Raw genomic sequence first — 23,156 nt, 5'->3', positions numbered from 1 at the left:
ACAATTTATATTGTTAATTTTATTTTACTTTAACTCTTGTAACCCTTAGCAATTTTAATTTTAGTTCCTAATTTATTTAAATATTTTATTTATTTTGACACTTTCTATTCTTCATTTGTTAAATTCCATTCTTAATTTAAAATCTGAATTTAAATCAATTGTATTTAATTTTATTAATTTGTTTTCTATTTAGGTCAACAGTTTTATTTAATCTCTAACACCCTGCTGTGGGGATAGGTGTGTGTGTGTGTGTGTGTGTGTGTGTGTGTGTGTGTGTGTGTGTGTGTGTGAGAGAGAGAGAGAGAGAGAGAGAGAGAGAGAGAGAGAGAGAGAGAGAAGCACTTTGCATTGCCACTGTGTATGAAAAGTGCTATACAAATATGGTAAGGGTAACATATTTGGGGAGTTCTGTCACTTTTTTCTGGATTTCCACCTTTGCAGCTGGCAACACAGCCTGCGAATTTTGGGCCTTGCCAAAGATGATGCCAGTGGTTTGTGGCTGGTGGGAGAGGAAGAATTGAAGATCAAGCTTTGCTACCTGGTCAGTACATGTTATCCATACATACTTTGATGTGTGCATGTATTTTCTTGGACACTGAAGCCAAAATTATTGTTTCTTTTCTGAATTAATATTGCTTGTGTGGTTTATTGTTTTGGAAATGGAGGCGCTTTTTTTGTTCATTTTAAGTATTAAGTTTCAAGTCAGGTAGGACAGTTAGCTGAACTGTGGTGTTATTGGTCAGATTTTTCAAGTTGAATTGTCCAAGCAAATGAAGCAGTGGGCATTTAAGGCTGGTTTCTTTTTTGTCATGTAATATTACTTATTAGCTCAGAAAACTGTGTAAGTAGTTTGCCTACCCTTAAAAACATGAACACTGTGACTCAGAATCTAAAATAAAAATATTTCAGGAAAGGAGTGAACAAAAAAACAGGATGAATCAACATTCTTCTTCTCCTCGTTATCATCATAATTTATCATTATTGTCATCAACAGCAGCACCCACTGCTTACTCTGTTTATTGTGTAACTTCCCCTCCCTGTGTCTCTGCAGCTGTCTTTAGATCAAGACCTGAGCTTGAATTCGTGTGCCAGCTCATATGTGCCTGAGGTGAATTACTCTCAGGATGCAAAGGAGGATGAGGTTGAATGCATGAAGAAGCAGCTCTTCATCACAGCTGCTGCCACACATAAAGGTACCTCCCTCCATTCACAAGGCGTGCTCCTGAGCGAGGTCCCAACACCATGGGCATGGGTCCAGCATCCAGGGAGCACATGTACTGCATAAAGCATCTGTATGTGCTGCTGAGGTCAAACCAGTGCTGGGTGATTTTCACGATTAAGTCATTTTAATTTGAGTTAATGTTTTAATGTGATTTTCAAAATGTGATCAATCAAGACTGTTTAAAAATGATTTATCAGTGAAAACAGGCAGCAGTCGCAGAGAAAGGAGCTTGTAGAAAATAAAGATAGAAATCTAGACTATAACATCAAGTGTTTTGATGCAGAATGAATATGCACAAGACAAGATAAATAAATACAAAGAGATGGGTAGAAAAGAGATGCAGGTGAGGTGCAAAGGCTGAGGAGTGGGAATATACAAAACAAGGGCAGAAACAGAAAAGAAACTAAAATAAAAAGGTACAAACTGTGACAAGTATAGAATTGAAAAGTCAGAAGTGAAAATAAATTAACATAAAGTGTAAGGCATGTTGAAAGTCAGCAGCAACCAAAAGGAGCACAATTAATTTGGTCCAGCACATAAGCTATGACACAACCCAAATTTGCTGCCCCAACACTCAAAACATCTGCTATAAGATAGCTATAATTTAAAGAAATTACTAATGTAATAGCATGTCGCATCAGGAAGAACTATCGAGAAAGGTGTTCTTAAATGAATATAGCTAATAATAAATAAATTAAAAATTTGTTTTTCATTGCTTTTACAATTACACAGTTTTGTTGTACTTGCACAATTCTGAATCTTTTAAAAATTTAAAAGAAACAAATATGTTTCACTACTTGACCGCTATAGCCTGTGTTGGTATTTATTTAAAAAACAAATTCAAATGAATGTCATAACCCTTAGAATGTTTACAAGTAATACTTTCCAACACATAACACTTGTTACTCTACTGAAACTACCTTGGTCTACTCTGCCCTTCATTTACTTCTGAAGATTTTTTAACACATACAATGAAAATGAAACCTTATTTTGAAGTTCAAAGGCAAAAATCTTGAAACATGATTATACCTTGCTTGTATACTCATGTTTAAAGACTGCCATGCTTGAAGCTTGTGCTGATCTTTATCCACAGAGTTTATTGTATGTGGGGATTGTAAGGGGAACATGTGGTTCAACCAGCCACCAAACCAGTTGTTGTTGAGTCCAAGAAAGCCGGTGAGTGTGTGTGTGGTGGTGTGCTTGTTTCTTTATGAATCTTGTCACAACCCAGTTGGGAAGGAACATGCATGTTTAACCTGACCCTGGCAAAACACTTATCCTATTCATAATGTAATAATTTAGACCTGCTATAGATATTGTTTTTACTTAGTGTGGTGTTTATAAAGGAAAAAGCCACTGATGGAATTTAACACAATTAGCCTGGCATGGTAAAAACAGTGGCTATGGTGGATGTTCACATTGTGGTTTGGTACACTGAAGACATTGGCTAGCGATGGCAAATACTGGTGCTCTGGTCTAACCCCTGTAGGTTCACAGTGATAGAATCAGTGTATTGCGCCTCACAGACAGCACCATCATCACCGCCTCTTATGATAGGACGATCAAACTGTGGGACAGAAACACAAAGAAACAGGTGAACTATAGACTATGCACTGAATGTGTTTTCCTCACTAATGCATAAGGTGTGTGTGTGTGTGCGCAAGAGCATTCTAGATTGTAGTGATCTGTCCTTCCTTGCATCTGATCTGTCATTCGGTCTTTTCTCGTACAGGTGGGACTGTTTGTGTGTGCGGCTGCGGTGGAGGTGCTAGAGGTTAACCCAAACGACCCCAGTCAGTTGGTGTGCGGGGATGCACTGGGGAAACTCTACTTCCTGTCCTGGACTGGATGATTAAATCCTCCCCACTCTACCCTTTGTCAAAAGACAAACTTTGATTTATCACTCAGAGCTATGGATAGTACAGTGGAGCATCATAACTACATTTAAATGCTCATTATTACTGTTCTGGTTACACACATTTTTAAAAAACCTTGTAATTCTAAAGTGGGCTTCAGCAATGGGCTTCAGCAATCATGTTCTTTGTTTTGATGCATTCTTGGTTTATAGAATAATTCTTAAACGGTAATAGTATATGTACTTTGGAGCTCCTCTCTGTAGTGTACCTCTACAAATTTAAAACATGACACTAGTCGATTTTCTCTGTTTTTGATTTTGCATATGCACTGTTGAATAAGGAAATAAAAGTACATGCATTTCCTTGGATAATAAAATGTGTAACATTTGCTTAATTGAAAAGTACATTAAAGACTGACAAAAAAACACAGATTATTAATTACCCAAGACCTCAATAATGTAAATCTCATGTTACCAGGTTGAACGGAAATCTTAATTGCTTAAACAGTTGTATAGCAAGTACTGCTTAATAAGAAACATGATAAACCTATGTCCTTTTGACAGGTTCATAAACTCCTTCCACCCCCTCATTATTCTCCTTCAGTTCCCTTGTTTTTTATTTTCAATAATTCTCAGCCTTTTCACTATAGGTCTTGCAAGGATGAATATACTCAGTAATGGGACATGTTTTACACACATGGTGAACAGAAAAATCATCTTGTGTTATTCTTCTTGTTTTCTTGGGAACTCAGTTACAGGGGAAAAGTTCAGTCCATGTTTGTATGTTTACATGGTGGACACAGGCATATCGAATCTATTCTTGACCATAACACTTTCTTTTGAAAGCTCACTTGTGTTCCCCAACATGTCCAGTCTGATTATATGTCTTTTCACAAGGTAGCGCTCACTGGTCCATTAAAAAAAAAAAAAAACCTTCTCAGAGTGGTCATTTAGGAGTTCTTTCTGACAGTAAATAAATAAGTAACTAAGACAGGAAACAGATCCCAGAACAGCACTAAGTTGGTTTGTAAATATATGGGCCACTCTATCTTTCTGGACCCAATACCCCTCTTCACAAAATCTTTCAATTTTTATCTAATCATAAAATGAGCATATTTGTTGCCATGAGTTACAATTAATGCAATGTTCTGTCTTCCAAAATCGTTGTCTCTTACAAGTAGTTCACTGCAAAGGAAACCACAAAGCTTCCAATTTAAAGGGTTTATCATGAATTGCTGTAAAAGAGGTCACAAGGTCTGATAACCTGCAGAATGGGTCAACAATATTTTAGCTGTGTAAAACTGAAGAATAGTGGTAAAAGGAACACATAAGGAAAACATACTGACCAGAACAAAGGCTAAATACCCATTCTTAGAACTTCTTTCTTCTTTGAAGAATACATAGATAGCTTCATAATGGTTAAAATAATGTGCTCATAGCGGAGTGAGATGGAGAGGGCTTTGAAAAAAATGAGAAGCTAAAATTTAAATATGATCAAAACCAGCAATGAACCTGAAGTGCAAGACCTCAAACTATGAACATTTATTATTATTGTTGTTGTTGTTTTGTAAAGAAAACATTCAGTGTACACTCATATATCTCCACTTGTAGTACAAAGCATTTAGCTAAAATTAAAGTTGTTCACTGTTTAGTTTGAGTTAGATATCTTAATTAGCTTTGAGTAAATTTGCACTTGTGGAAATCTAATATGTTGAAATAGAATAACATGATGAAACACTAAAAACAGGAAGGAAAAAGTTTATGCTGACTTGTACTGACTGTTTAAATAAGCTTTAATAAAGGAACCTTTTTACGTTTCATTTTTCGGACATTTTGAAGGCAAGACTTAAATGTATTCTTTAACTCCACTTGTAAAGCTTTTTCTTATTCTATTTGAAATTCTAAATATAATTTACTGATGGGTGTGCTTGGCTAATGCTATTTGTCAAGTACATAAAGCTGTTTTATACATTTCATTAACAATTTTATTAAACAAAATCAACAGCATTGACAACTTGAAATTTGTAAATTTTTGGAAACTTTATTTGTTCATTGCACAGAGAGCAGAAACTACTACACTTTGTGAACGATGACCGTGAAGACCACACTGCAGTCTATTATTATACTGGGTTTTTTGTTGGGATCACTAACCCTGGTAAATATTTACAGTCATCATTCAATTACTACCTGAAGATTTTGACAATTTGTCACCATTAAATATAAGTAGGTAAAAATGTAAATGTAACTTGGTAGATGATTAATAGTGTAAAAAAGTGGTTTCCCATTAAAGACAAACATGATTACAGGAGAAACTTGCCATGAAACCGTCAATGGAAGAAAATGCTGCTGATGACCTTACAGAGATTGAAATAGTGGCACAGACCCTGCTGGATGTCATTCAAGAGTTACAGTTTGTTAAAGCAGAGCTGAGCAGTGTCAAATCAGAAAATACAGGTAAAACATCTGTAGACAGTTTCCCGAGCATGGATTATGACTAGTGTGGGACTAATATATATATATATATATATTAGTTATATAGTTCTGGATTGCTAATTTGTTATATATATATATATATATATATATATATATATATATATATATATATATATATATATATATAAATAACTATATATATATATATATAAATAACTATATATATATATATATATATATATATATATATATATATATATATATAAATAACTATATATATATAACTATATATATATATAACTATAACTATATATATAACTATATATATATATATATATATATATATATATATATATATATATATATATATAAATATAAATCGTTAGTTCTGGATTGCTAATTTGTTTGTGTATCAATGGGGCTTTGGCTCCACCAGCATTAAGTAATGTTTATGTCTATATTTAATCTATAAAGATTTGTGTTATGAACCTGTCAGTGACCTTTTCTGTCTTCTTTGTTACTGCTAAGCCTTGAATACTGCAGTGGAAGCTTCTGCCTCAAAGAAATCCTTAGAATTGGTTGCCCAAAAGGTGCAAAAACTGAGCGAAAGCAACAGTGGTAGGTAGATGTGTAGAAACAGTAAAATATTCATGACACTGTATTCTAGGGAAATACTGAACAACGGATGACCCTGTGATGATAAAATTCATAGTTAGATTGCTGACAAATACTGAATCATTTGTTTCATGTATGATTTATACATAAATCTTTTGAAATATTCCATTGGTTTCTATGATAAATATCATTTATACATTTTAAAGAAATTATATACTGAGACATGAGTGGTGTTTTATGGACTTATGCTAATTTCATAAACTAGAGATCAATATGAAAACAGATGACATAAAACAAAATGTACAGAGGGTTGAAGAACAAGTGAAAAATCTGCAGAAAATGAAAGGTAGGTGGCTCATTCAAAGTCATGTCAAATCAAAAAGCTATACTCACACATTTATGTGGAGCTTGTTTTTTTTTTTTTTTTTTTAACTTCTTGTTATTATTCATTTTCTTTTTTCCTAGAACCCCCCAAAGTGGCATTCTCAGCCACATTATCCAAACTTAATAATGCTTTTAGATTCATGGGACCATACAAAACGGGGCTCAATCTGGCATACCAGAATGCTATCACAAACATTGGCAACGCATATGACCCAAATACAGGTACTATAACCCTGTACCACTACATTTATGCAAACACCCATTTCTTTGTTCTAATCAGAACGTCTCAGTTCTGTGCTGTTTTGTTTTACTATATTTTTGTTTGAAATACATTTTGTATGTCTTCTTAAAACAATGAAATATGAAATGTATCTTCTACAGGCATTTTCACCGCACCAGTGAGGGGAGTCTATTACTTTAGCTTTGTGGTCTTCAACCCAATTTCCAGTTCGACCAAACAGTATGCAACTGGTGTGGAACTGTTGAAAAATGACAAGCATGTGGTCACTGCGACTGACAATGCCCCAGGAGTGGACACAGAGGACACTGCAGGTAATTCAGCATCCATCCTACTGGAGAAGGGAGACAAGGTGTACCTGCATCTCTTGGATAACCGCATAATCTACACAGATGGGAACAGACGCAACACTTTCAGTGGTCATCTGCTTTTTGAAATGTGAACTTCACTCTACCTTTCTTTATAATATTGGCAATTCCTTTAAATATCTAATGGCATTTGCTGTTCTTCTTTTTTTTTTTTTTTTGCTTGTTCTCATATTCCGTCGCAACAATTGATGTGACCTGTACATAATAAAATGTTATTTTAACAAAGCTATAAATCTCATGTAATAGACACTAATGGGAGGGGGGGGGGGGGGGGTAGTCAAGTAAGTACTGTTGGATCAACTGTGTGGTAATAGAAGCTGCATCATAGCTCCCAGACACTGCACAAACAAGGCCATCCTTTATAAGCCCCCTTATTGCTCTGACACTGAGTTTTGAAGCAATGTGTTTTCTAGGCCACAGAGAGGTTAATGATCACTTTTCTGGAGCTACAGAGTTTAGTGAGTGAAACGAGTGAAGGTTCATCAGTTGATATCAAGAGCTCTGCATACTGCTAACCTGTATCTGAGGGTTGCTAGAAAAGAGCCATTACTGAAAGAGAAAAAAAGTACTAGCATGGGTGGAGTTTGCCAGAAGGCATGAGAGTGACCCAGCTAAAATGTGAGGAAATGTTCTATGGTCAGATGAGACAACAACTGAGGTTTTTGGCCAAAGATTAAAATTCATCTTTCAGCAAGACAATAATCCCAAGCACAAGGCCAAAGCAACATGAATGGTTGAACACCAGAAAGGTGAATGTTTTACAGTGGCCAAATAATAGTCTGGTTCTCAAGTCAGTTGAAAATCTGTGGCACTATCCAACAAACTTGAACGGCCTGGAGTAAATCTACCAGGAAGAGCAGGCAAGAAGCATTCCCAGTGTGCAAAGCTCTTAGACATTTTCGACAAACTTGGTGGCTTTACCAAGCACTAGTCTGGATATTTATGCAAGCAGCATTTTTAGTATTTTTCAGTTTTGTTTTTTTTAAAGATATGCTAACAAATAATGATTTTTAACATTAAAAACTTATTCTAAGAGCATATTGGTTTGCAATTTAAAAAAAAAACCTGGGTGAAAACGTTTGCAAGGCTCTGTAGATAACTAGTTGACTGCACTAGGTCTCCTCAGCTGTTTCTGACTAAAAGTGGTACAATGTCTATCGCATTATTATTAAATATTTCTTTCACTACATTTAATAGGCTAGCAGTAAAAAGGTTTAAAGCAAACATGTCTTATAGGTCTAAAAAAGAAGCCATTAAGTTTGGAACTACTCTGCATCTTCATATATGTTACTGGTCGTGAGTTAGCGTCGTATTTACTAATTACGTATTTCACGTTAATGGTGGCGTATGACCACTGATCATATAGGTTTCAATGCATCGGAGTCCCTCCATCCAGTACTGATAGATATGTGCGCTCCGTCCTATAAATATATGAAGGTGGTACGAGTGGGTTGCCAGATTTTACCAAAGTCCTCATCTATCTATCCATCTACCTATCTATCCATCTATCTATCTGGACGTTTGCTTATTTTTTTGTGGCTCACAACATGCACAATTCCTCCTTTTACTATCACTGCCTACGCTGCGCATGTATGTGCGATACAATAAGTTTGTTCCCGACGTGGTTTTAGATGTTCCAAAGAATAAAATCTATTACCTTGCACATCCGATTGATGGGTTACCGCTGTTATAACTATATGATAAACAACTACTACAACTTACCTGAATACAATCTGCATGAACATTAGATAATTAGATAACCATAATGAAAAACTATTGTACGGTGGGTGCTGGTGATATTCCCTGTGATACGTGCAAGGACGACTACGTGCAGCACGTTCCCCTACGCTGGTTAAGCAGAGTCTATGGTGTGTCAACGTCCTCTACACTATGCTGTATAAAATAAACTCTCCGCCCCAACAGCTGAGTTGTCCAACCATATGTTATATATTCTAAGACGCTGCAACAGCCACACTAACCTGCAATTGTTTTAGCAAAGCAACACTTAAGAGGCAGTTATTGACCGACGGTAGGTGGGTGCAACGCCTGAACGCTGCAACTTCGTGGCTGGTTAACGGGGTAAGAGGTCGAAATACTCAGTAAATTGGCTGTGACAACTTTTTAATGATTGGGAATTACATGTACGTTGATGGTGCTTAGCTGGTTTTAACAAACTAGCTAACCTAGCTAGTTTTTTGGTCGCATCATACTCGAATGTATGGCTAACGTTAGCTACGCTATCGCTATCTGACTAGTGATCCGCTTTCTTGTAGCCGGGAGTAACTGATTTAGGCTAGTAGCAGCGATTTTGAGTGTTTTGATATCCTTTCCTGTAGCGTAAATTCTGCTCAACCCATGGTAACATTTCAGAATATCGGTTTCTTAGCTAGTTAGCTAGCCAGCCTTCTAACTAGCTAATTGTCTAATATTACGAAACCTCTGGTGGAATTGTTACAGATTTAACTTTATTTAACCTAGGTTATCTAACCTAGCTAGCGTTAGCCCGTTGTGATTATTTAAACTGGGCGGTTAAATTCAGAATGAATGGCATTTTTGCTATGCCCATTAACAATCTCGGCGGAAAAAAAATGTGTAATAAAAAGGAAATATAAAAAACGAGTGTTTTTTTAGGATTAGAGTATATATATATTTTTTATAAATGCCGTTCACCGTGTGTTACACACTTGTATGGGTTAACTGGAGTCTACACCAAGTCTGAACTTCTGATTTATCATTTGATAGGCCACTTTGGTGACTCACTGCTGAATCTGATTGAGGAGCTACTGTTCAACCAGCCGAACAGCAACACTAAGATCAGCAGATTTAAAATGGTGCAAAACAAAACAACAGAAATCATGGGATTCCACAACACTCTTAAGGTTGGTAAGATTAGTTTTTAGTTTACATTGTCAACAGAAATTATGGAGTCGGAATCTTTATTTGCAAAGTACCAGACAGATGTCAGTTATCACACAAAATGTGTGAACATTGGAAAACAACAAACATCCTCTTATGTTCACCTTTTCCAGAGTGAAAACCATTTTGAGATGGATAAATTCATCAAAAGGGAGTCCCATCTGCGCAAAGATTTATTTGATTTAAGTTGCCCACCAAGACCTGGTGAGAATTTGTTCTTGTTGGTTTTTTTCTCTGTTGCTCATTCAGTTAGCCTGTAATGTGTTAAATCCTGTCATGCCAGTCTCCCAACAGCCCCCTAAAGTAACCTTTCCAAAGGAGAGCATCTATTATCTGTCTGTGATGGGCAAAGTTCTGTGTTGGCTTGGACCCTTTTCTTCCTGCTTTTCTTAAGATATGTCGTCCAGCCAACCTATAGACATCCCAAACGCCAAGAAGAGAAACAAGAAGAAAAAAAGGTGCAGAGCCACGGATAGCTTCACGGGACGCTTTGAAGGCACGCTGCCTCTTATTTGCTTGTAGATGTACTCGAAGGACTCTAGGTCATGTGCGTCATTTCGTCATGGGCAATGACGAGTCAGTGTGATCTGGCTATTGCTTTTCAATATATCGTTATACAGGGAAAACTGACATTTTTGCATGTAAAGTCAAAACATTTGATGCCTGATTCAGTTTCCATTGTTAACATGTTCATAAATGAAGCTCAGTGTTTTAGCCTAGGCAGGGTTTGGTAGTTTGTCCACAAAAATGGACTTAAATTATGGGGTTATTGGGATAATTGGCACAATACTAGCTGTTTCCACTGTTGTTAGTTAGGAGATTAAGGCTACTGGTGTAAAACAAGCATCCTAAAAAACATTTCAATGCTTTGCAGATGTTTACAGGATACATGATGAGGTTCTTGGAGAAGGAGCTTATGCAGTTGTGCAGGCGTGCACCAATCTGGTCACCGGCAAAGAATATGCGGTTAAGGTGAGCATAAGCACTGTTGCTCTTTTAGAATTCAACTTGATGTGTCCAACTCTGGTGTGCTGCTGTTTCCCATGGTTTCTCTTGTGCAAGGAAAGGCCAGGTCATGTTGGCTAAAAGCTGACTCCTCAGTGGCAGATTATAAGCTTACTCCAGAGGCTGCCTATTGCAGTTTTGTAAATGTTTCCTCCAAAGCCAAATCAGTTTTGTAGGTTAGAATCATTGGTGCGTTAATTTCTGTAAGCTTTGGATAGGGAGTTGAGTGCTCTGGCTGGTGTGCGTAAAAGAAAATGGCCCTATGGAGTTATTACTGGTTGCATAAAGTTCCATTGCCAATTGCACAACTTCTGGGTGGGCTCAGATGTAGGAATATGTTACTGTTGCACACAGTGCTGCATAGCTGGTAGGCTTAGATAAGATGGCTTGATTCTTTTGTGTTCTGTATAGTAGTCAGTTTTATACATTATCCCATTGTGTACTACACTCTGTTCTTCCGAGTTTCATCTGTGAAGCTGCAGGTAGGCATGCGCAGTGCCACCTTCTTTTAATTGGTGACCATTTGTAGTTGGTTAAGCCACTCAGAATGTTGGTGGTTGGGCAGTGGGTGTTTTTTCATGGGTCTCCTTTTTGAATCTGCTTTGTTTTTAGCTTTCAGTAGCAGGAACAGTGTGCCACTCTGCATGCCACAAAGCTAGACTGTGATGACAAGAGAAGCTAGGAGCAGGACTGCTTTCCTGGTGTGTTGGCGTGAAATGTAAATAATGCCAACTCCTTCCCAATTGGGGCAAGGAATTGAAAACAATAGTTGCTCAGCATTCCTTCTGTCTATTTTCTAAAAATCCTGAACTCGTATGAGTGCATTGCAGAGACATGTGCTGTCAGCTGATTTATGTGTAGATGTTCACATGTTTGAAGAAGCATGTGGTTGAGGCCCAGGCAGTAGAACTGTCTAGAGTGGCAAATAATACCCCAGCCTTTATTGCAGGTTTTTATTTTTGAGTATATGCCCAAAGCTAATGCTGAAATGGGGTGGGCAGCAGGGTAGTGCACTGTTTTGGTTTGGGTTTGAGCTCTGTGTGAAATTGACCATAACAGCCTTGATAGTGGAGTGCTTCATTTCTTCTTTATTCATTTGTTTTATAATGGCTCACTTATGCCTTACTAGCTCTCGATTCTCCCCCTGCTTCTCATTCTGCATTTTTCGCTCAGTCTTTGCTCATGTTCTGCCTGGGCTCTTCTGCCATGTCATTAGACACATTTATGAGAAAACATCTTGTCTAAGTAAATAAAAGGAAGCCTTGTACCTCTGGTGTCTCCCACCAGTTGAAAGAAAACCAGACAATAAGAGTTTGATATGATAATGATTGGAACAGGCTCCGTGAGTCTGGATCTGAACATGGTCCCACTGTGTTACTTGTGTGGTGCTGGACATGCTGGCTGACTAAGAACTTGTGTTGTGTGGGTGTGTAGCTTGCTGATTCACTGGTCTGTCCACTTGGTTTGTGGGTGACTGGTGGCATACTGTCTTTGTGCTATTTCCTGCACCCTGTATTGTGTACTTGCTGGGCAGGCCACAATGAGTGGGGGTAGCTGTATGTTTGTCTCTTGCTGTCGGTCTCTCCTCAACACTATTAACTATGGAGAATGCAGTGCTACTGTGTATGGGCTGGTCTGAGAGCCCTGGCCCTTGTGTTGAGGTTGTTGTTTCACAGTATAGAAGAAAACCAGTGGCTTAATGGCCCTTTTCTTGTGCTTGCATTAAAGCTATTTTTAATACCATTTCTGACCATGAAAATGGAAGCAGTGTGTTCTGACCTTGAATGTAAGAACCTGGAGAGTTCAAATTTCTGTCTGTGTCTGATGTTTCCCAGATCATAGAGAAGAGGCCAGGGCACAGCCGGAGCCGGGTGTTTAGAGAAGTGGAGATGCTTTATCAGTGCCAAGGCCATAGGTATGGCGATCCTGCATGACAATATGATGCAGGCTTAATATTATTTGTTACAACCAGTAATGAAGGTTGACCAAATGACTTTTTCTTTGCATAGAAATATTCTGGAACTGGTTGAGTTCTTTGAAGAAGATGAGAAATTCTACTTGGTGTTTGAGAAATTGAGAGGAGGTTAGTCAGTTGTCTTTATTCTGATTTTAGCCTAGAGCTGAAACGGTTATTCTATTACTTATTATTCTTGTTTCAGCTTTAATAATAAAAAAAACCCCTCAAATATTTCCTTTATAGATTTCTGTTTACTCTTTTAAGTGGCGTCAAGCTAAATGTGAATTTATGATTTAACCTTAACGCTTGAAAAAGAAGCAAGGTCTGGGAGCATTTTATTAAAGAGGATAAATAGGTTGCACAGTACTTTGAATGAACATGTAGAAGCTTATTTTGTAATGACATTCATTAGCTAGATTCATAAAACTGGTTAAATCTAGCTCAAAAATGCAGTCCATTCTGTAAATAAATCAGCTCTTTGTCCTTTTAATCTTTTTTTTTTCTTTGTGGTACATTTGAAGCTGTTTTTCTAATTCCACTGCGTGTGTTCTGTGGTAGGTTCTGTGTTGACGCACATTCACAGGAGACAGCATTTCGGTGAACAGGAAGCTAGCATCGTGGTACAGGACATCGCCAGTGCTCTGGACTTCCTACACAGCAAAGGTGAACCAGCCCTGACTTTTTTTGTTTCACACCAGAGGCCCAGTCAACTTTAACACATTATTCTTAGAAAGAAAAGATGGCTCATCTGCATGATGGGTTATCTGAAGCAGAGGTGTCAAGGTAAAGGGAGGAGGCTCTGAAACGGGACTGGGCCCAGTTGGACGGGTTCTTCTAGCCTGTAACAATGTGCATTTGTTGCCTGTTGTAATCTAGACACATGTCATTGCAATCTAGGAATGGCGCATCGGGACCTTAAGCCAGAGAACATCCTTTGTGAGCACAGTGACAGGGTGAGTGTGTGGGTGTGGTACCCACTGAGGGACAAACACTTCATATCTGGCTATATTACTGACCAGATTACAAAGCCCATTGGCTGTAATAACATTTGTCATGGTCTGTGAAATGGATATACAAGTCTTTTGTGACATGAAAGCATATTGATGTATAACTACTGGAAGTTCTCTCGACAAACCCCCGTGTCCGTGTGTCCGTCCAGATTTCTCCAGTGAAGATCTGCGACTTTGACCTGGGCAGTGGGATCAAACTGAACGACGACCGCTCACCCATCTCCACTCCCGGCCTCCTGACTCCAGTGAGGCCCATGTAGAGTAGAGGAGCAGCTTGCACTGCATGCTTGTTTGTAGTCTTGTTGCTCCGTTGCAGTATTGCTGAAGCAAAGTCAGAAAACGTCATTCCTTCTTACTACAGATGCGTGAGGAATGAAATATTTCCCAGGATACATTTGAAATTAAGCAGCACTATACAACAGTGCAGCCAGACAAATACAAGAAATACAGAGAACAGTACAACTGTATACTATACGATAATCTATGCCACTTTATACTCTTCAGTGTCCAGTTAAACACAGGACAAGAGGTTAGACACTAGACTGTAAGTAATGTGGGTGGATTACTGTTCTAGATTTCAGTGCATATTGTTGAAACAGAATAACAGGGTGTTGCAGGAGAGAGGCTTTTGCTTTTCTCCCCCCCCCCCCCCCCCCCCCCCCCCCCCCCCCCCCCCTTCTGAGACAGCTGGTTGATGCATTAACCTCCCCCCTGCCTCCACCCCCATCTCTCCCCATTCTAAGTACATTTGTTGGAATGCATGCACTCAAACAGCTGCCCCTAAGGGAAATTCCCTTATTGTCCCATTTCAGTCTTCTCTACAGTGATCTCCGCGGGTGCTAGTAACTCACCACCTGACAGGTTTTATGTCTCACTTGCAGCACTGTTGCTGTGAAATCCTGCAGGCCAACAAGGAAGAGGGTTATGGAGATTTAAACTTGATGCTAATAAGTTGTCATCTTGTTTTTCTGTAGTCTGACTTGGTGGGGAAGGACATTCAAAACACTTTTTGCTGACCTATTAGTAAATGGTTAAAGGCTATAAGGGGGGGGGGGGGACAGTTTTCTGGTGGTGTTAAGGACCTGCATTTTTAATTTTTAATTTTTTTTTTGCAAACATTGAAACCTCCCTTTCTTGGCCTGTAGCAACTGTACTTTGGGAGTGAAGTCACACAGACTATTCGAAAGCCTGTGCCTCTTACTCACCTCTTGTGTGTGGCCCATAATCTTAAGTTCGTGCCACAAAACTTTTTTTTCCTTGGACTGGAGAGTGCAGATTCAAGAAAGCCAACAATTACACCTCTTTCCTTAGAAACACTAGTTTGTCCATCAGTGGAACTTACCACACAGACCACATCTTGGCTTATAATTTCTCCTCTGTCCTGCTAGCACTTGGCTACCTTGAGCATTCTTTACATAAAAACGAACTTAGGAAAGTCCCTGGTTAGTATGCTGATTGTCTCACTGGTTCCTGCCTTTACAGCAACCAGCAGCAGAGTGCGACACTGACTTCTGGTACCAGGAGCTGTGGCTTCTCAGGATGTAATGGCTTTATCTGCACCATTAGCCTTTTGTACATGAGACTGTCTACACACTTGGAGGTAGCCAGCTACAGGTGCCATTTGTCTATAAAGGCACAGTCTGGGGGTGTGTTGCATGGTGCGGTTCAGGTCATTGACTTTGCTTACTGCAGCATATTGCACTAAAATGCTGCTGGTTACTTATTGAAAACTAATGGCTGACTAGTAGGAACTGGAAAATGCTAAGAATGCTAGCCATGTTGGCTTTTGCCAGACTTGTTCCTCCTGTGAAGTGCAAAGTTTTAGTTGCTTGTCTGTCCTTTTTGATTAAATTCGTTGTTCATTTTGCCACCTAATTTAAAGGACGTTTCTTTGGCCTTCCCAAGCCAATGTTTGCATGCCAGCCAATTTTTGTGTCTGCTGGTCAGAGTGGTTCAGGGATGGCGTGATCTAGTTTCCATAATTAGCAGCTGTTTTCTTTAGCAATGCACTCCTAGGACTAACACCTGTCTGTCAACCTCTGACCTTGGTCAGCTTGTACTTCAGCCATCACCATGCATTTTTGGTACTGCTCACACATCTTTTGAATCTAGTCTGGATGAAGGCTCGGGATATTTTGCAAGTTTGAGGTGTTATCTTGGAAGCAGTCTGATTTTGTGGAGGCTGCTCCATGCTGTTGAGACGCTCCACTTCTGTTGGCCCTGTGCAGTGCCAACCAACTCCCAACGCTCATGTCAACTCAAGGAGCGCTCGTGTAACATTCAGAACTCCTTATAATTAGGCCACTGCTGTGTCTTGTGTGCTATTGCTGACCAACATAGTTACCCACTGCTCTGCACCCGCAGTATTAATGCGCTCATCCGAAAAGCCAAATACGTGCGTGTTCATGTTATGCAACCCACTCTGCTAGGGTTGGGGCTTGTTTATCTCCTCAGAGAGGCTCAAATCCTCCCCCCCCAATCCAGTGGCCTTTTGGCCTGCATCCCACATGATGCATGGAGGCCATGCGGGTGAGCTAGGATGGCAGCGACACTTTGGCTGTTGCTACAACTGGGGGTGGACCGGATTTGAGCACCCAACCTAGCTGGCAATAAATGGGCAGCAAGTGCTGAGTGGCTGACGAATAAGGTATCGCAAAAGCTGCAAACCAGGCAATATTCTTGACACAGACTACAGCCTCAGATTGGGCTTTTTAGCTTGGGTTGGTGTGGTGTCTTTTTGTTTTTTAGGCTTCTTTTTCAGGTTCAGATCTTGTGTGTCTGTCTGTCTGTTTTAAATATGCCATGCTGAAACACAAGCTTTGCTGTTATGACGCCTTGCCACCTGGCATGAGTCACAGGTCCATGTGTCCATTTTTGAAAATCGGGGAACTGATCTTGGGTGTTCGATTTACCTTGGATGTAAACAAATGTGCTCTGTACTGCAGGCATGTTTTATCTGCACAGATAACGGGCTTTGTCAGTGTGCAGGTTTATTAAACTAAGTGTTGCTCTGTCATAGACGACTTTGGTGTCTCATGAGAACAAGGTTGGCTAGTGTGCACTAGATACATATACACTCGAGCATATGTGTTGAAGGTCAATTGGAAGTCCTATTTCTAATTTCAGTGCACATTCAGTGTTCTTGCAAAGTGCTTTAGGATTTGCAGATTCGTGTCATGATTTGATGGTTGTTTCAAATGTTTGATAGTTGTTTCAAATGTTCAACTAAAGTGGGTCAGTTAGCACTTTTATCACTTTAATACTCATCCTTTAGTGTGGTTTCCATTCATGCTGGAATGCTGATAGATTCATCATTGCTGATGTCATCCTAACAGAGTTGAGTTTTGGAGCAAATGCTTTGTGACCAGCCCTGTTGAGTGCCACTCAGTGCCCTGAACTAAGTATTGCTTTTAATTGTTCAGCACTGTGCTCTTGTGGTGCTGAGAGCTACTAGCAAAGCATTTTAACTTGCTGGTGTCTGGTGCTTCTGCAGTGTGGCTCAGCTGAGTACATGGCCCCTGAGGTTGTAGAGGCCTTCAGTGAGGAGGCCAGCATCTACGACAAGCGCTGTGACCTCTGGAGCCTGGGGGTCATCCTTTACATCATGCTGAGTGGATACCCACCCTTTGTGGGCCACTGCGGGACTGACTGCGGCTGGGACTGGGGAGAGCCCTGCTACGCCTGTCAGGTGTGTGAAGAGAAGGGGGGGTGGGGTGGGGAAGAGACACACACACACACACACACACACACACACACACACACACACACTTACTTTCATGTACTTGATCTAAAGGCAGCCAAACAACTGGTCCTGGCAGCCATTAGTGCTGCATAGTCCACCCCCAACCCCTGGCTCAACCCTGTTCTAACATTTCAGGGTGTCTTATCTTCAAAATCGCCAATCTATGCTGGAGTCTGTTCCTCTTGACCAGTAGTGGGCATCACTGTTATAGAGATTATATACTCTGTTATAGACATCAGAGATGTGTGACTTCTCAGCTCTATAGAACTTGGGGTCTTCTCCTCAATAATAACCATCATTCAGCACTAAGTTCTTGCTTAATTACAAAAGCATTGCATTCCTTCTCTTTTGAATCGTCTTGCATGGCACAGTTGCACATCATGCTTGCAGTTCCTGGCTTCTGAATACTTGAACAGCACCCGATGCCTTAAAGAAGCAACTTGACACTGAGGTTGTGCCGTTGTTTGGACACACCTTTAACCCCAAGAGATACTGGAGATTATAATTACCAGAATATTCACCAGCTCCACAATTAATACAGACACAGAGTATCCCAAGAACCTGATCACTTCTTTATCTTCATCTATACAGCACATGCTATTTGATAGCATTCAGGAAGGAAAGTATGAGTTTCCAGAGAAAGACTGGGCTCACATCTCCCCTGCAGCCAAAGATCTGATTTCCAAGCTGTTGGTGCGGGATGCCAAGAGTCGGCTGAGTGCAGCACAGGTGCTGCAGCACCCATGGGTACAAGGGGTAAGTGTCTGTGTACCACTTCAAGCCATGCATTTTGGCTTGGCTGGTAGGTTCTAGCTTGATGGTTGGCTATTGTTCAATTTAGCCACTGGCCTTTTTTTTTTTTTTTTAGAAGACAAACGTTGAGTTGCTGTAGTAGCAAACTGATGATCGATGGCTTTTGTTTTTGTTGTTTGTGCGCGCCCCCCGCCCCCATCAGTCTGCTTCAAATGCAGTGATGACATCCATCCGGCACCAAAGGTGAGAACAGCTGATTATTACAAACCACTTCTATGCTTTTGACTTAAAAGTAACAGAGGAGTCCTGCAGTAGGACTTCTTCACCTACAAATTGTAGTTTTGGCTAGAAAAGGATGAGGGGCAAGCAGTGTTCACTAACCTTCACCCTTTGTTCCTCCTCCCATTGCTATTTTTGGTTGAAGTGTTTGTGTGACCTTGTTGCTGTCTGCACTCCTGACTGTCTCTCATTCCCCCTCTCAGGGGTGGTAGTGCCCAGGACCTGACGTTCTTCGCTAGTCAGGCAGTGGCCATGAACAGGCAGCTGGGCGAGCAGGACGAAAGCACGGCGCAGGAAGACAAGGCGGGCCTGTCCTCTTCACCTTCCCCCTCTTCCTCCCCCTTCTCTCCCCTGCTCCTCCCTGGGAGCCTCAGCTCCATTCCTCTGTTGGTGCTCTCCAAGTCACGGCTGGCCCAGCAGCGTCGGACGAACAGCCAGCCCCGGGGTCCTGTGTGTGCCACCGAGCTGCAGCAGCTCCTCGCTCCACTGGTTGTCGTGGGAGACTGTGCCTGACCACCACGTCCCACTATAAACATGCACACACACATCCCACCCCTTCATGTGCAAAGCCATTACTGGACACTCCAGCTGGCAGTCAGTTAAACCTTCAGGCTTAGTTGCATCGTAGCAGAGGTGGGGATATTGGAAGCTCATGGCCAGAGGGACCTAGATAGTTGTAATACTTACCCAAAGCATAGATCTCGGACTGCTGTGGTAGTGTCAGTCTTGGAATGAGACGGGAGTGAACCTGTCTGACGATGTTGGAGTCTGGGTTCTTGAAGTCTGTTAAAGACAAAAAGCTTCAGAAACATGCTGAGAAACCAAAGGTGCACATGTAGCACTGCTTCCTTGTGTGTTTGACTGGATTCTATGTCTGCCCAGCAGAACTGTTGTGCTTATGCGACCTTTGAGACCTGTATCTTATTTGTTCTTCCCTAGACAGGGATGCAGGCCGACCACATTGGTCAAGTTAATCACTTCTTTTTTTGATGTTTTTGAAATGGAAAACTGAAATCTGTTATCCAGGTAAATGGTTATCCAGGGAAGATGGTACAAATTGTATCTTTTATAGCATCTTATGGGTTTTTTAATTTACATGTTGCATATGAATCAAGTGTCCGTCATTGCAGCAGATACTGCCATGTTTTCAATTGCTGCCTCAGGGCCTCTAAGAGGAGCTAAATCCAGATTTAAGGTGTATGGAGGAATTATGACATTTGGAGCACAACTTTTGTTTTTGTGTAGTTTCTTTGGGTTTCAAAGTCCAATTGTTGCTCTTTTTGTGTTTGCTGCTTTCAAAAAGGCTGGACAAAAAGGTACTCCCCTGACTTCTGGTCTAGCCAGACCACTGTGGGCACTGATTGCATGATTGGATCTTTACCCCTCTGCTGGGCTGCCTTTAATTTTAGATTAACCTTCCCTTCAGTTTCTTTTGCAGATCAGTCATTATTAAGCATTCAGTGATTGAAATGCACATACATGAAGGAGTTGGGGAGCGCTCCAGCAATAATGCACATTGATTTCCTTTTGAAATGAGCTGCAGCTTATACCAAGCAACACAATTGGCACACTAAGCAGAAAGTCTGCATGTCACTGTTTTAATTGACATTGACCAAGTTGAATACTGCAATAATTAAAATGCTTAACACCATGGGATTTCATTCTGGACTCCATTACCTGTTTGTATTTGAGCACTTTGAATATGGTGTTTGAGAGAGTGATTTTTAAAGCCAAAACTCAGTTAATGTTTTCTGCATAGATGAACACCCATATTTGTGCCCATGGTGTGTGTTCTCTCTTCCTTACTCCTGTCTTCACCAGCATTTCTGTTTATATGTTTATCTTTTATTTGTTTTTAAATGGTTCAGTTTATTGGACATGTGGGGGCAAAGAGCCTAAAATGTTATGGTTTTTACATTTTTTGCTGTTTTCTTCAGAGTGTAAGTACTTTTGAGCGAGGACAGTTTGAACAGAACGCTTGTTTTTGTTTACTTTGCATAGTTGAGATGTCTGCATATATCTTAATGTTTGACAATGCTTTTACATTTTATCTTGTTTGATGATGATGATGATGATGATGATGATCCAGAAAACACTGAGCATCAAACGTTGCACAGCCTGACACTGGCTGACCAGCCTGATGAAAATGTCAGCACTTGGCCTGTGGAGGCCCTGAAGGCTCCTCTGCCTCTTGAAGGGCTGTGCCACTGCACTTACTGCTGCCTTGTGATGTTTTAACAGATGTTCCATTTTATTAAGCATTTTGTCTTATAATAAGACTCTTATGCATAAATGGTTGTCCTCATGGTTTTTGAGGAACTGGCCTGGGGCGGGTGGGGGGGGGGGGGGGGGGCGGGGCGGTGTGGTGTATGTAACTTTGCTCTCTTGCTGAATTGAACCTGTTCATGCTCACTTTGGTAGCCACACTCATATTTCAGGGACCACTTTTTTTGTAGTGCTTTTTTTTTCTCCCCCTAAAACATTGGTTGTTTATTTTGCTTTTGAGTTGTGGAGCCCCAAATAAAGAGCATGAAAAATGTACAGAGTTTAACTGTTTTGCTTTGGATTTTAGAAGCCATCAATTTTGTAGTAGTACTGAAGAAAAAGCAAAGTTTACAGTTTACTGGAAGGACTCTCAGACTACCCAGTTAATGTTTGGCAAATCCTATATGGGGGGTGTGTGTGTTTTTTTTTCCCAAATGTAAGATGTGTGGTGTTAACTTCTCATATGCTCCCTGTGGCCAATCCTTTACAATTTAGTCCTGCAGTACTTCGTGTGTGCATGCGCTATATTATGAATTCAAACTGTTCATCAATTAGCAGATCCAAGTACCTTGCTTTAAACCTTGAATAATTTATTTACACCAAAGGCTATTTGAGTTCAGTGCTAGATAAAAAGGGAATCGGTACAACCTAATTAATTTAATTAAAAGCTGTGTGCTTAAGGAAGATGAGGTGCGTTTTAAATATTTGTAATATGTATGCTTCACTGGCGTTTATAGTATATTGAGGTTATGAGTGTATTTATACATTTTGTGCTGCCTTCAAACTGCCTTATAACAAGGCAAAGATTTAATGAACTAAAAAGTGCATGTCTTTAATCACATGTCTATTGGCAAGCTTCAACCAAGCAAACTAACTAACCTTATCGGATAAAAAGGTGTGTTTGAACAACATTCCTGCACCCTATTGCTTTAAATGCAGATATTTTCCATATATTAGTCCTATCTCCCAAAAGAAAGTAGTTTGGAATAGCATGAATGTGTGTATCAGTTAACTATGAATCTAGATCCCATTTAAATTTGCATTCAGAATGAATGAAGGCAAAAATGAGTCATATTACAATAAGGGTTAAAGATTTTGCACAAGTTCTATAATTCTTACCATGTCAAATAAATAAATGGAAACCTTGCTGTAGATAATGGATTTATCAGTTATAAAAAGAATGATGGTAGTGTGAATAACAGCATTAATTCCCCCCTTCACAGCTGTAGAACTGATCTCGGCTGAGTATGCATGCACAGTTTTCTGTAAGTGCATGTTAATTGTCTTTTTGGTTATACATACATGTATAGCTGATTTAGTAAAATGTGTTTAAAACACACACACACATCTACAACATGTAATATGTGTTGAATATATATGGAAGATGTGCTGAATGCTTTTTGACCGACTTCTTACTCTCTCTAGTGTTAAAAGGGGGCAGTGCAGTCACCTCTTATTTCTCCCGTTGCTACATTGCCCTTTTTGAGCAATATAACCATTTGAGACTTGATAGGATGAGAATTCTCTTCCTACCACATACACTTTAAAAATAGTCAAGAATTCATTCAAATGTTAATATGCAGTTTCATTTTTTAATTGTGGACAGGTAAGGAGTCTATCTGAAATCACAAAAATACCTGCCTCAAGCAGGTCATAGAATGAAGCAAAACCACTTCCTGCAGACCTGCAGAAATGTTTGTCATTCATGACCACACTGGAAAAACCCAAATCAGATTTCAGCTTGTTAAATTATTGTAAGATTATAATTTATTTTAACTAGTAAGTATTTTGATCTGTTGTGTGATTCCAAACTGAGGTAAACCTGGTTTAAAAAATGGTTGACACTTTCCATTTGCTCTTTCCATTTGTTGCAACACTGTCCATAACTGTTTTCCCTTATCATACCTTATCCTACAAAAGAAAGGTCTACATCAGTAATTGCTGTTTATTTGTTTATTAAGATAAAGCATTTCCCAACTTAAGTGTCAGAGGCAGCAGCTGATCTCAGCCTAAATAATTGGTGTTCTAAAAAGACTGTTGTGCAGCTCCAGGTCAAGATGGAGGGCATGAAATGCAATTCACAGCACCTGACAGGTGATTTTTAAGACAGCAAC

At 39.8% G+C, this 23,156-nt stretch overlaps 3 protein-coding genes across 8 annotated transcripts in view; all 3 read left to right on the top strand.

The window, feature by feature from the left end:
- LOC113587747 (telomerase protein component 1-like) overlaps positions 1-3,667 on the top strand; it is a 37,924-nt gene extending 34,257 nt beyond the window's left edge. For both annotated transcript variants that reach the window (XM_027026582.2, XM_027026590.2), the window contains exons 52-56: positions 442-541; positions 1,052-1,193; positions 2,316-2,398; positions 2,712-2,816; positions 2,955-3,667. In XM_027026582.2, coding sequence (XP_026882383.2) covers positions 442-541; positions 1,052-1,193; positions 2,316-2,398; positions 2,712-2,816; positions 2,955-3,074 — 550 coding nt within the window. In that variant the 3' untranslated portion in view covers positions 3,075-3,667. The remainder of the gene's footprint in view (positions 1-441; positions 542-1,051; positions 1,194-2,315; positions 2,399-2,711; positions 2,817-2,954) is intronic.
- A 1,194-nt stretch (positions 3,668-4,861) lies between these two features.
- On the top strand, positions 4,862-7,334 carry LOC113588555 (multimerin-2-like). Of its 2 annotated transcripts, none has more exons than XM_027027801.2 (7): positions 4,862-4,916; positions 5,138-5,232; positions 5,384-5,531; positions 6,039-6,128; positions 6,391-6,471; positions 6,591-6,731; positions 6,891-7,334. In XM_027027801.2, exons 2-7 carry the CDS (start codon positions 5,167-5,169, stop codon positions 7,187-7,189), a joined length of 825 nt encoding a protein of 274 aa, XP_026883602.1. In that variant the 5' UTR covers positions 4,862-4,916; positions 5,138-5,166; the 3' UTR covers positions 7,190-7,334. The 2 variants fall into 2 exon arrangements, with proteins under 2 accessions (XP_026883602.1, XP_026883606.1); XM_027027805.2 differs by having other exon boundaries at positions 4,901-4,929.
- A 1,642-nt stretch (positions 7,335-8,976) lies between these two features.
- Positions 8,977-21,101, top strand: mknk2a (MAPK interacting serine/threonine kinase 2a). 4 transcript variants are annotated; one of them, XM_027027652.2, is made up of 14 exons: positions 8,977-9,144; positions 9,858-9,994; positions 10,145-10,235; positions 10,426-10,527; positions 10,906-11,003; positions 12,872-12,951; positions 13,046-13,119; positions 13,552-13,656; positions 13,891-13,946; positions 14,153-14,248; positions 17,497-17,691; positions 18,337-18,501; positions 18,701-18,741; positions 18,981-21,101. In XM_027027652.2, the coding sequence occupies exons 2-14, from the start codon at positions 9,944-9,946 to the stop codon at positions 19,288-19,290; spliced, it is 1,464 nt and encodes a 487-aa protein (XP_026883453.1). In that variant the 5' UTR covers positions 8,977-9,144; positions 9,858-9,943; the 3' UTR covers positions 19,291-21,101. The 4 variants fall into 4 exon arrangements, with proteins under 4 accessions (XP_026883453.1, XP_026883444.1, XP_026883468.1 ...); XM_027027643.2 differs by having other exon boundaries at positions 8,977-9,194; XM_027027659.2 differs by lacking the exon at positions 8,977-9,144 and adding an exon at positions 9,403-9,473.
- Positions 21,102-23,156: the final 2,055 nt, after the last annotated feature.

Source organism: Electrophorus electricus, chromosome 15 (genome assembly GCF_013358815.1).
Source record: "Electrophorus electricus isolate fEleEle1 chromosome 15, fEleEle1.pri, whole genome shotgun sequence".
Classification (NCBI taxonomy): Eukaryota; Metazoa; Chordata; class Actinopteri; order Gymnotiformes; family Gymnotidae; genus Electrophorus; species Electrophorus electricus.
This window is presented reverse-complemented; position numbering and strand designations above follow the sequence as displayed.

Bases quoted from the DNA above. Each gene is read 5' to 3' on its own strand.
- mknk2a (XM_027027652.2), top strand. From the start codon at position 9,944: ATGGTGCAAAACAAAACAACAGAAATCATGGGATTCCACAACACTCTT. The intron at 13,657-13,890 runs GTGAACCAGCCC...ATTGCAATCTAG, and splicing joins GGACTTCCTACACAGCAAAG to GAATGGCGCATCGGGACCTT. The intron at 14,249-17,496 runs GTGAGGCCCATG...GTGCTTCTGCAG, and splicing joins CTCCCGGCCTCCTGACTCCA to TGTGGCTCAGCTGAGTACAT.
- LOC113588555 (XM_027027801.2), top strand. From the start codon at position 5,167: ATGACCGTGAAGACCACACTGCAGTCTATTATTATACTGGGTTTTTTG. The intron at 6,129-6,390 runs GTAGGTAGATGT...TTCATAAACTAG, and splicing joins ACTGAGCGAAAGCAACAGTG to AGATCAATATGAAAACAGAT. The intron at 6,472-6,590 runs GTAGGTGGCTCA...CTTTTTTCCTAG, and splicing joins AAATCTGCAGAAAATGAAAG to AACCCCCCAAAGTGGCATTC.